The 12,077-nt window shown below is 32.6% G+C and overlaps 1 protein-coding gene and 1 long non-coding RNA gene across 2 annotated transcripts; both read right to left on the reverse strand.

Annotated features, from left to right (window-relative positions):
* Positions 1-327: 327 nt before the first annotated feature.
* On the reverse strand, positions 328-3,829 carry LOC134701352 (uncharacterized). The gene is made up of 3 exons (XR_010104097.1): positions 3,709-3,829; positions 1,266-1,403; positions 328-919 (listed from the first exon to the last, which is right to left on the reverse strand). It is a non-coding gene; the product is annotated as an uncharacterized LOC134701352 (long non-coding RNA).
* A 2,883-nt stretch (positions 3,830-6,712) lies between these two features.
* Positions 6,713-11,869, reverse strand: LOC134701452 (hyaluronidase-1-like). The gene is made up of 5 exons (XM_063562608.1): positions 11,502-11,869; positions 10,594-10,844; positions 9,684-9,824; positions 8,899-9,106; positions 6,713-7,039 (listed from the first exon to the last, which is right to left on the reverse strand). The coding sequence occupies exons 1-5, from the start codon at positions 11,775-11,777 to the stop codon at positions 6,875-6,877; spliced, it is 1,041 nt and encodes a 346-aa protein (XP_063418678.1). The 5' UTR covers positions 11,778-11,869; the 3' UTR covers positions 6,713-6,874.
* Positions 11,870-12,077: the final 208 nt, after the last annotated feature.

Raw genomic sequence — 12,077 nt, forward strand, 5'->3', positions numbered from 1 at the left:
AATCTGTATTAAATTGGATAAAATCAGAATTCTAATCTATTAGTATCAAGGTAGTTGTATATGATTTAGCATGGTAGTCTAAAATTCAAAGAATTGCTTAGGGTTATTAGTCTACAAACCACATCACCTAGATAAATACTTAGGATTACAATACATAGCAAATTATATTTTAAATTCCCTGCCACTTCAATGACTGTTAAATGCAATATATATTGTTTTAAATCCTGTGCCGTTACGGACATTTCAAATGCAAGAAAGAACCTCTGAAACACACACAGAACTCAAGACTATTATTTAAGTTGTATTAATCAAAGGAGGAAAAAAATCTTGTTTTCAAATATTTAATATATCGTTTAATTTATTTCTTTCAAGTCTATTCATTCCATTCCCGTTTATATCTGCAATGAAGGTGGTAGGTCATTCCCATGCTAAGATGATGGTCCCAATGGAAAAAAATTCTACAACACTGCATGTATTACTAGATAGCACAATCAAAATCCAAATAATAAATCCATGAATAATAAGTTGTTTTAAATCTAAATCAATAGACAAAAGAAAACATCAAGGCAGGACGTCAGACATCGAGGATCTAAATGCATATGGGGATAATGCACAAGAAAAAATTATTTGCTGCAAGTATATGGTACTGTCCTTTTGAACCTGAAACTTTTTCAATTATCTATGGCAAAATTGAAACTATTTCAATGAAAATCTATTTCAAGATGATAAAACTGCCCACTTATTTATCTTCAATGCCCCTCTTCTATTCTATTAACAACAGATTTGCTATCGCTTAAATGCCCAAGTATCTTCCACCAGACACCAAACACTAGGGTCCACATATTTCCAGCAAGTTGACATTCCCCATGCAACTACAACCCTCATCAAGACAATATGCAACATCATGGACAACCATTTCCTGAAAAGAAACAAAATAAATACCTTGGCAACAATGCAGATTTACAGGCAGGATATGATATTTATTTAGTAAATTTTATTAACTGAACAAGAGCATGATAAAGTTAGCATCGATTTAATTAATTTTATAATAAGAAGAATCTTGAGTTTTTTTTTATCAAAATTTGATTTTTTGTAACTGCTTTTGCTAAAAAAAAGAGCAAGATTTGAAAATTTCATAATCCTGATGCATATTGTAAGCTTATAATCCCAAGTTTAAAATAGATTTTAGGAACACAGTCAGTAAAAACAAGTGTATTGCATGCAAATTTCTCAGTGCAAGTAAACATAACTGTTAGATAAATTACCTTCAAAAAGACATCTAGGGTTCTGATTCAGAAAGGTTCAGGGTCTGGGTTTAGCCCAGGATTTATCCCATGTGCATCACATCTGATTTAATACTCATCATTTCTATCATGAAGCTAGTACAATATACCATGTACAACCTAAAAATAACAAATTGCTTATAAAAAATGTTCCCAAGAGGCAGAGCTAGCAAGTGCAAAGATTTGTATGTGAAAATAGCAGTGTTCTATGATGAAATCTGGTCAGCAATTTCACAAGAATATAAGCTCTTGTTTTTGAGTAATAACACTGAGCAGTAAATGTAATAGAAAGCATGTCAATGCCAATGAAATTTTGTCCTTTGAATTCAATAGGACAAAAATTTGACCCATCATGACCCTTTACATTGAATTGTAAACTGCCCTGCCATAACTCATTGTATTTGCAATTCAGCTTTTAATAAGAAAATTTCAATTATTTCCCTTCACCTTTGAAAGAGAATTTTAAAGGACACCATTTTATTGTCTTTCATATTGTATATACATGTATTAGGACATCAGTGACGGCAACAAAGACCAAAAAAAGTTCATAATTGAAAAAAATCCAGTAGTTATTTGGAAGGTAGGGGCATTTTGAGGAGACATGTACATTTCAGGTGAAGATGAGGAACAAATATTTCAACAATTTTAACAACTGTAAGGGGGTATTACTCTAGGACTAAAAAGGACACCACCAAAAATTCAAACTTGATCATGATCAGAATTTTGTGATTAGCATTTAGTTAAGTATAAATTTAATAACATTTTGTTGAGGCAAACTAAGGTTGGAGGTACTTTACCAATAGACCACTTTCGAGATCATCCGTCACCGGCAAAAACTCGTCAATAATGCACGCCTTTTTGACGTCATTTACCAGATAGAGGGGGTCGCCTGTATCCCTGCACTATTTACGTTCATCAAGCGTCTTAGTGATCGTCTTTGTGCAGGATAAACTAGAATTAATGGTTGCTCTGTAGGTACTTACGGACAATTCCCTCATGACAGCAGTGTTGATTGTAAATTTTGAGATTTCAATTTGCCAAATAATTTGTACAATATAGAATTATAGTTTTTCAACCACTCGCTCAACATTGGAAGGGAAGTGACGACGCCCCTAAACGCACAAATGACGGTGATAAAGGCGCGTATAATTGATGAGTTTTTTTTCGGTGACGGATGAACTGGAAAGTGGTCTATTATGAGAGATGCAGACAGACGTCGGTAAATTTTCTAAAATATCTTCAACTTTAGGACAGTCGGAGATATAACTCTATAGGGTTATTCCATGAAATAACGCAAGTGTTATTACAGATACTTTCACCTTAAATTTCCAAATCTTTAATACCATATGCTTGTTATTTGTATAATTACTTCATTTACAGTGGGCTCTAGGGAACTCTTGGAGACTGATTTTTTAGTCCACAATAACAAATGTATGTTATTTTTCTGTAATTACCCTATAGAGTTACATTGTATATCCCCGATTGTAGGACTGGGTGAAAATTGGAAGATATCGTAAATATCTATTCAAACAGCCGTTTGACTGACACTAACGGTAGCCAAAACAGCTGTTTGACGCCCGATGAAAAAGAGCTTAACTTCCTTCCTTTAAAGACTTTTTATCGGTGGTTAGATTTCATTAAAACTTTCTTATCATGAATAGTAACATTCCCAAATGATTTTTCTGTTCATGTCAAGAAAATTTTAATAATCAGTTTGCACACCAAAAAAACTAGTCCAAATTTTCATGACATCTGGCACAGCCATTTTCCTTTCTGGGGGGGACACCTTCCTTTGTGCCAGGCACACATCCATTAATTAAACTATGACGGTACAAAATTTGTGTATGTGGTCATACTGCCTGAGCGCTGTAGCCTTTGCCATGGAACCATATATCTTAATTATGTACTAATTACAAACAGATGCAAAACAAATGTTACAATTTTGCATCTTCATCATCACCAGTTAATAGATTTTTTTAGATCATTTTGAACCATATTTTTTTTTAAGAAATCAGTAATTGAAATAAAGTCATTACAGTAATGAATTGAATTCAATCTTCAATATGTTAGCATAAAAACGTTCAATTGTGTAAATTACTAAAATTAAATGTTAACACATGCCAAACAAATCTGTCTGGAGCCACCATCAATGCCGAATGATAATAAATCCCATCATATGGAATTATGGAAGTCGGTCATAAAACGTATCCCATATACAGATAGGACAGAACGATACTTAAGATACTTAGAACAGGCGAAACCAACTCCACACTTCGCAGAAGATATTTGCCCGCCCGAATTATGAAAATAAACAACATTTTTTAGAAATCCCCTTTTTTTCAATGAGTCACGTATTGTGAAGACTAAATAATATATAAATATTAAATAAAAGCCATGCAGAACAACATACAAAGCAGATATTTACTTATGTGATGTTCTTGCCTGTCCATGTTATCAACTTGAACTTGAAGAATTCGACTGTAGCGTTTCTCGACCATTCTCGTTCGTCTTTGCTGCGTAAATCCTGTTTATCACGACATTTGGTATTTATACCCAAACAAAAATTTATTCCTGCGCGACGTGATTACCAAAATAGTTCTGTAGTTTTTCAATCAGAAATAGATTTTATAACATAATATACAGCTTTTCTGGATATTCTGGAATACAATAAACTTATTTTGAAATAAAAAATGCTAACTAAATGCATTTAACAATTAGAAAATTAAAAAAACAACAGAAAATCTGTAAACATTACGCGGAGGTATACGTCAGTTGTATTTTTCCCTTACGTAATCATCGTCTGGACTACGTTTGTAGCTATGACTGGTTTTATCTGGTTATTTTCCGAGGCACCATTGGGATATTTTTGTATGTGGGTGTTGAGAAAAATAATTTATGTGACAAATCAGGGACCAATATGAACAACATAACGTCAATATTTGTAATCTAATATTTCCATTAACTGAGAATACAATAGGAAGATATACGTAGGGATATAAATATAAAATATATATCGTTTTTAAACCAAATTAATGTTATCACCAATTTTCCCGCATTAAGTTTTTAGAATTAAACCCAAGCTGTAATCATTGCTTTTATTTTTAAATCTTACAATATTTATCAATATCATACATTGTGCAATCGACTATTTGCAATTTCTGTCATAGATGAGACAGCCGTCATTCCAGTCCAGTTTCTATCAAAGGATATTGTATATATGAACTTTTTTAATATACAATTCCTTGTTCTAACTAAGTTTTTTTTGCAATATAATATTATGACTGATTGTTCGTGGGACGTACGAAAGGGAATTCGCCTTCTTATCAACACTAAATTATTTCAATGTAATTCTTTATTTTTATAATTGGTATATAATATTCAGCTTAATCATGTTAATGTTATTAATTTAAGAGTTTTACATTGATATGAAATATCCGCGGCATCACAAAGGACTGGATTTAGATATATAACTCTTATTTATTTGATGATTAATTCTCTATTATATATAACCAGAGCCTCTAGCAGAGACATATATGCCAGTCTTGAAAGTTTTTACATTTATTTCAAAACATATTATATGCATGACACTTGTTACTCTTTTAAAGTCTATTGTTATTTTTATTTGGCATCTGTTATTTTGCTAATCCTTTAATTGCTTAATTGTTCTTCGCTCTTGTCGAACTGCTAATTACTCTCAAACTATGGGGAGCGATTTTCCTATAATTCATTTTGTAGGAATTTCAAATGTCCCGTTTATTATGATACTCAAAGTATGGGGATCTAGATTTTCCTTACTTGAATTCACATTGGAGAAACTACAAATTTCTCGTCTGTGATACCAGGGCGACATGTCACGCTCTCAGCATCTTCTATAATTCTGAATATTCTAGAAACATCAGTAAATAAAAAGGGGACCATATGATTTAACACAACATAGGAGGTGTATAAATTCTAATGTGTAAAGCACAAACAATAGGAATGAAAAGGGGGAGTAGAAACTGGACGATATACAAAAATACCAAAAAATGAAAAAAAATTGTGAAATATGTAGTTTTCGAACATTAAACATTATTACTCTGATAACAGGACAGTAAAACACAGACCTTTGTCTCTGAATAAAATCCGATAAACTTTTATATAAATGTATCTATATTGGTAATTTTCTTTTTAGAGGCGAAATGCCAATGTAAAAAACGCATAAAAGAATGTCACTAATTTGTAAGATGATAATTGAATTATAATTAGTTGCTATTCAGTATTTTGTTATGTGTAACTCATCATAGATACCAGGACTAAATTTCGTACATACGCCAGACGCGCGTTTCGTCTACAAAAGACGACAACACCTGCAATCCTGTATTTCCTGTGTTTTTTTCCATTACACATGTTACATATCTATTTTCTATGCATTGCATATATATATTACTGTTTATCATGATATTGGTTTGTATGCTTTAAGAACTCCCATGGCCTTAATTTTGTGAATAAAACTAGTCTTTTCTAGTCTAGTCTAGTCTAGTCTAGTCTAGTCAATTATGTAGAATGATGGATAAAGAGAGATAACTCTATATCTATAAATGATACTGGATGGTTTTAAATTCATTATACACATATTTTCACATACAAAGGAGATTTAAAAGTTATGACTTAAATCTAACGACAACCAGTAAATGATAGACTTAATCTAACGACAACCAGTAAATGATAAATCCCTTCCTTGTATACAGTTTTTTTACTAACCTCAAACACTGATGTAACAACAAAACATGCATGCTCTTTTGTTTATAATTTGTTAGTTTACTGAAAGAGGTTTACAAGAGAAAGATTGACGTACGAACATATCTTTTAACCCTGCTACATTTTCATGTTTTTTATATTATGTTGAATATCTTTATATTGAAGAAGTTTAGTGTTGATAGCTTTTCTTTAACGGTTTCTTATTAATTTTCACTCTTGATAGATTCCGTTTAGCAAGAGCTTAACCTATTACATAGACACTTGTCTAGCTAGCTTTTGTTGAGGATTGCAGGTGTTGTCCTCTGAATATCACTTTGTCGCCTTATATATTATGTCGTTGGGTAACTGCAGTATCATAGTTTCGTATATTCTACATATCTTTTTTTGAAATCATTTCAGATCTGAACTCATGATCGTAAAAATTTGGAATGCGAAATGATTTCATAATTTAATCGATAGTATACATGTAGTTTTTATGGAAGATGTGTGTTTTTATTTTGACTTGATCTATAGGACGACTGTTTGACATTCTAGAAGAGAGCAAAAAAGAAAAAAAAATCCACGAAGATTAGGTTTCTATATATTCGAGGAACGGGTGTTTTTTTCGTTTTCGTTTTTCTTTTGTTTAAATAATGGCTAAATAAAATTGAACAATGCATGTATAGACTTTTATTTTTCATGCACAACTACCTTTTAAACATTGTGTGGCTAACGATATTCATTTTCAAACTGTCTCTACTTTAAAAAGATTATTTCTTTCTGTCATTTAACTTGAATGGCCGGTCAAATATTTTCTAACTAAAGTTATCCTGCCCTCTCTCCATCATCAATATCTATGAATTGTCGTTTTAATTTTATGTTCTTGTCAAATTTTTAACAAAAGGTCCAAGAACATTTAACAAGTATGATTTCAGATTGATACAGGCAGATTTATCAGCAAAATTATTAGAGGTGTCCCACAATATAACACCATCCAAACCAGTGTCGTAACTTTGCTGAATGGAATTCTGTAAATCTGCCTGCAAGATGAAAAAAAAACAATACAAAAAGTTACAAGCAGTATTCATCTCATGTCACGATAGATCACGCGAATCCCGTTAGCATAAAGGTTGATCTTCTTATCAGTTTTATTCAACTATATATATATATATGAGGGTTTGGATGGGGTTAAATGATTAAAGAATAATGCCCTTAAAAATGAAGATTAGAGAATAACGGTAAAAAAAAATGAAGATTAGAGAAATGTGTGGTCTAATTTTTTGAAGATTAGAGAAAAAAGGGGTTAATTTTTTGAAGATTAGAGGAAAAAGGGGTTAATTTTTTGAAGATTAGAGAAAAAAGGGGTGAAAATTAAATGTTTACAGAATAACAGACCCCTACCCAGACCCTCATATATGGTAACAAACTGTGGTAATCGTTGTCTAATTTTTTCTGATAAAAAAATCAACTATGAAGACGAGACACTGTTGTAATATCTTCCTATTTTGTAAAAGACAAATGCTTCCTCTGAATATCTATAATTCATCTTTTCATATTTGTTTTTGTCTTCACAGAACTATTCATCATAATAAAAAAAAATCTCTTCGGTTGTTTTAGCAGATTCAAAAGTTCAATTAAACACATAAAAAACTATGTACACATAGTGAGATGGATTTTTTTCTAGCAACAGGTTGTTTTTATTTGTCCGATAATGTATATAGTTTAAAAATGCATGTAAAACTATTTTTTTTATGAATATAAAGAAAATTTAACTAACAGTAATATTTTCAAATAAAATATAAGACGATAGAAATCTAATAGAAATAATGAGTTTTCATAAAATAAAGAAACACTTTGGAGACCAAATCTCAGAGGCGGATATAGTAAAATAGTGGTGCAGGAGAATGACCCCCTCTCTTATGGGATCATTTGGTTTCTCATTTAGGGAATCACTGAAGCTAGACTGGAGCCACCACATGCACGAGTCACGGAAGTCGTTTTTCTGGCTACAAAAAAAGTAAACTAACTTTGCATTCATTTGAAAACATTTGAAAACAAAGTTTATTTGAGTTGTCTCCCCATTTATGACTTGACCGAAACTAAAATGAAGCAAACTAATGCTATTCTGTTGACTAAGTTTATATGCTAACACGCTTATCGGACTTTTATTAAGTTTGAGAGTTAATTGGACTCGTTTACATTCAAATGCCATGTCTTATAATTCTCTATCCGTCCAAGATCATACAATTGCCAATTTTTTCTTTCAATTTCATTTTTATCATCACCTGGCGTCCATCGTCCGTCGTTAACTTTTTACATTTTGAACTTCTAGAGAACCACTGAATGGAATGAAACCATCATGACATGAATGCTACTTATGAGGTGCTGACCGTTTGTTGTTACTTTATAGCCGATCCATTATCCAAGACGGCCGCCAGCGGGGATTTAGTTTAACATAGGACCCTATGGGAAATACATACAAATGACTTCTTTTAGAGAACCACAGAATACAATGAAACCAAACATAGCGTGAATGTTCCTTATGAGGTGCTGACCAAGTGTTGTTACTTTGTAGCCGATCCATAATACAAGATGGCTGCCAGGGGGCGGGGTCTTTGTTTAATAGCATCATCAGATAAATACATACATATGTCTTCTTTTAGGGAACCACAGAATGGAATGCAATAAACTCAATTTGGCCTCAATCATTGTTTAAGTATCTGATTTTTTTATCTTTTTTATGATTTAAAAAACCCAAGTAGAGTCAGGTGAGCGACAAGAGAGCCTCTATTTTTGGAACCCAATATTTTCATTCGTTTGTATCGCACGTTCACACTTAAGAATAAAATCGAAAATGGTAGTTAGTTTTATCAACATGATGCACATCTTATACTTATACCTTTGAGTAAAAATGTTCAGTATCCCGATATCGATAGCGAGAGTAAGCTAGTACTGAAGTTGATGTTTTTGAACATTTCGTTTTCATTCTCTTCGCTTCGGCGATGATTCCGGAAACTCTAATACGCTTGTCTTCATCTGAACCAAATTTTTCAGGCAAGTAAATCGAAGGAAATATCGCAGAACTTTTTGCAAATAACCAACACAGTCTGGAAAATATATTAAAATAGTATTGTTCCATTTTAAAAACCCACGTCATGTTAGGTCATTGTTCTGTTAGGCAAATCAATATTCGTTGTTTTAAGGGGGAAACAAATGTTTTTCTTCCTTTTCTGCATAGTCCCTTAGTTTGTTTCCAGCAGGTAGGAGATAAAAAAAAACACAAAAAATACACGACTTTTTTTAGAAAATAATTTGAAAATCAAGATTTAATTAGATCGGTGCAAGTTGTCAGGAATGAATTTATCTTTATCTTACTACTAATTATGCAACAAAACATGAAGCAAAATCACAAAGCAGAACTCCATAAGTAAGTTGCTTATAGCCACCATGCCTTAACTTCATATTATTTCTTCATCAGTTTCCTAGATCTATACGAAGAACTTTCTGAACTAACATTTATCAGGAACGCTCGCATTCAAACAAGGATAAAACTTTGACTTTGATCAAAAGTTTGGAATTTATTCGACTGAAAGCCAAACATACACAATATCAGTTAATTATCAAATGTATGATTGTTTGAATAAATAAATAAATAAATAGATATGTGTGGAAATTGATAATTACTCGTTATTGTATTCCATATCGTTCGTTGGGCAGCTTTTCTGTCCTTTCTTGTAATTGTAACATCTTGGGAACCCATAAAATCCCCAGTGTCCTGTTGGTCTCAGTTGTGTAGCATATTCCAATGTTTCCTGCATCAACGTTCTAAATTGAATAAAACAATTAGATTGTATACAGAACAACAATATAAACAACAAATAACAACAAAACACGATTGCATAGGTGTACCGGCAAAGATATGACAGTTGTTTTCAGTTCGTTTGTATATAGTATCTCACATTTCGTCTTCAAGGTTTGTCATGTAATGAATTTGGTATTAAATGATTATGATCTTAGATTGCCACGGATTTTTTAACCTCGACTGTTTGTAGCATGATACCACATCGGAGCAGGATCTTCTTACCCTTCAGGTGCACGTAGCTAGTGTTGTGTTTTGTATACTGCCGTTTCAACGGTTTGTTGTTTTTTGTCTAGGTAATGTACGTTTCTCATTGAGTTCGAATACTAAAGTAATCCTTTGGTATTTTCCACTCCTCATCCTTTATATACTGATGAAAAATTAAATGACATATCAGCGTTCCAGATCACGATTATTCAAGAAACATTTGTCGAGCCACCGGAAATCTGTATCTCGTAGCGCCTTTTTGATGTCTGTCAGTCATCTGCATAATCCTTGCTGATCGGAAGGGCTCCACTGTTTATTCTAAGGTATCAACAATCTTATAACTTAAAACGAAACTATCGACTCGAGTTGTGGATGTAAGCAATACTTATAGATCACCGTTTGGACTTCAAAAATGAACAAAAGTCACACCGTATAGTCAGCAATAAAAAAAATTAAACACTTCATACGAGTAAACTATAACGGCATCACTGCAAATGCAATATAAAACGCTTCTATAGTAAATGATACCTTGCACTGGTTTCAAACTGAATCCTTGCTTCATTTTTTACTCTTGATGGGTTCCATTCAGGGTGAAGTTTGGCAACCAGTGCCTCAGATTTGTTAATGTAGATCGTTCGAGTATAACTGTATTTGTTGCGATCAAAAATAGGAACCCAACCTTCCCAATCGATAACAGCAAACCCGCCAAACGAGCTCTCTGTGATTTTGTTTATGACGTCCAGCTTTGTTTTCATCAAGTGTTTGGTTTGATTAACCAGCTTTAAAAAAAGAAAGAAGAGAAAACGGCCATTAAATAGTTATACTGTTCAGAAGTATTATACATTTATGAAGGAAATTAGGGGATTAGTTTCACTGAAGAGACAGAAGGGAAGGGACAATCACAACTCATACTGTAAAGTGGAAAAGAAACAACACCATGAAAAAACAAAAAAACAAAAAAATACGGAAAGACCAACCAGTCTAAAAAAACACTACACATCAACAACTGAGTATCATGACCCACACTAAAACCGACGGTAATGTAACGCTTCTACAACTACAAGATAAACTTGATCAGACCGACGTCACGTCTTGATCCGACATTTTCAAAGGGACTGTTATAACGAGTTAACATCCAGTGGCAAATATTACATGCATGTCTAAGAATATGAAATCTACTTTTTTGAACTAGCTTAAAATTATGGGCCGGCTTTTTTATGTGCCAAATCCGCTCTTATGACAAAGCAACAGTTCTTATGAAAGACTAGTCACCCCATTAAGAACTTATGACATCCTCAGATTACCATACAATATGTACAAAAATGTATACCTACGCACTAGTTTGTTCGTTGAAAGATATTGGTTTGCATTCGAACAGAAGAAATAAAAGTGAATGGTAAACAGAAAAATATTACATTTCAGTCAAGAATATTTACCTGTGGCAAACCACCGTACTGTGCCGTTCCGTTCGGTAAGAATTCAGGATAGAGTCCTGGAGTAGGTTCATTAAAAAGCGTTACTAAATCACCTGAAAATGACTGGTTCCTGTTCGATCGAATATTAAACTGTGATAAAGGAAGATCTACACCATACCTTGTGTTACATTTCTCTGAAGGCACATTCCATATCACCTCAAACTTGCGATCAGGTGTCTTTCTCGTGGTTAAAAATAAATAATAAACCCACAACAGAAAGTTAATAAAAGCTGCCATTATAAGTGAATTTTCTTATTGCAATTAGTATATCCGATTATACCGGAAGAGTATGAAATATAACTTAAAGGACACATTTTAGATTTATTGAAACTTTTTCATGAAATAATCCGGAAATTATCTAGACAATTATTAAGTTTCATCTAATAATGCTCGACATTTTCTTGTTATACTTAAAAAGGGGACGAAGTCCAACGTTTAATCATGAAACATGTAGTACGAATAAGTATTATCTTTAAAAGAAGCTTGTCTGTCCATATCCTATACTAAACAATTAGATCTACTGATGGATTGATTTAT

The sequence above is a fragment of the Mytilus trossulus genome, unplaced genomic scaffold, assembly GCF_036588685.1.
Source record: "Mytilus trossulus isolate FHL-02 unplaced genomic scaffold, PNRI_Mtr1.1.1.hap1 h1tg000244l__unscaffolded, whole genome shotgun sequence".
Lineage (NCBI taxonomy): Eukaryota > Metazoa > Mollusca > Bivalvia > Mytilida > Mytilidae > Mytilus > Mytilus trossulus.

Coding starts and splice junctions, on each gene's coding strand:
- LOC134701452 (XM_063562608.1), bottom strand. CDS start 11,777: ATGGCAGCTTTTATTAACTTTCTGTTGTGGGTTTATTATTTATTTTTA. Junction 9,825..10,593: donor CAGTTTGAAACCAGTGCAAG/GTATCATTTACT, acceptor TATTCAATTTAG/AACGTTGATGCAGGAAACAT. Junction 7,040..8,898: donor CTGAACATTTTTACTCAAAG/GTATAAGTATAA, acceptor TTCATCTTGCAG/GCAGATTTACAGAATTCCAT.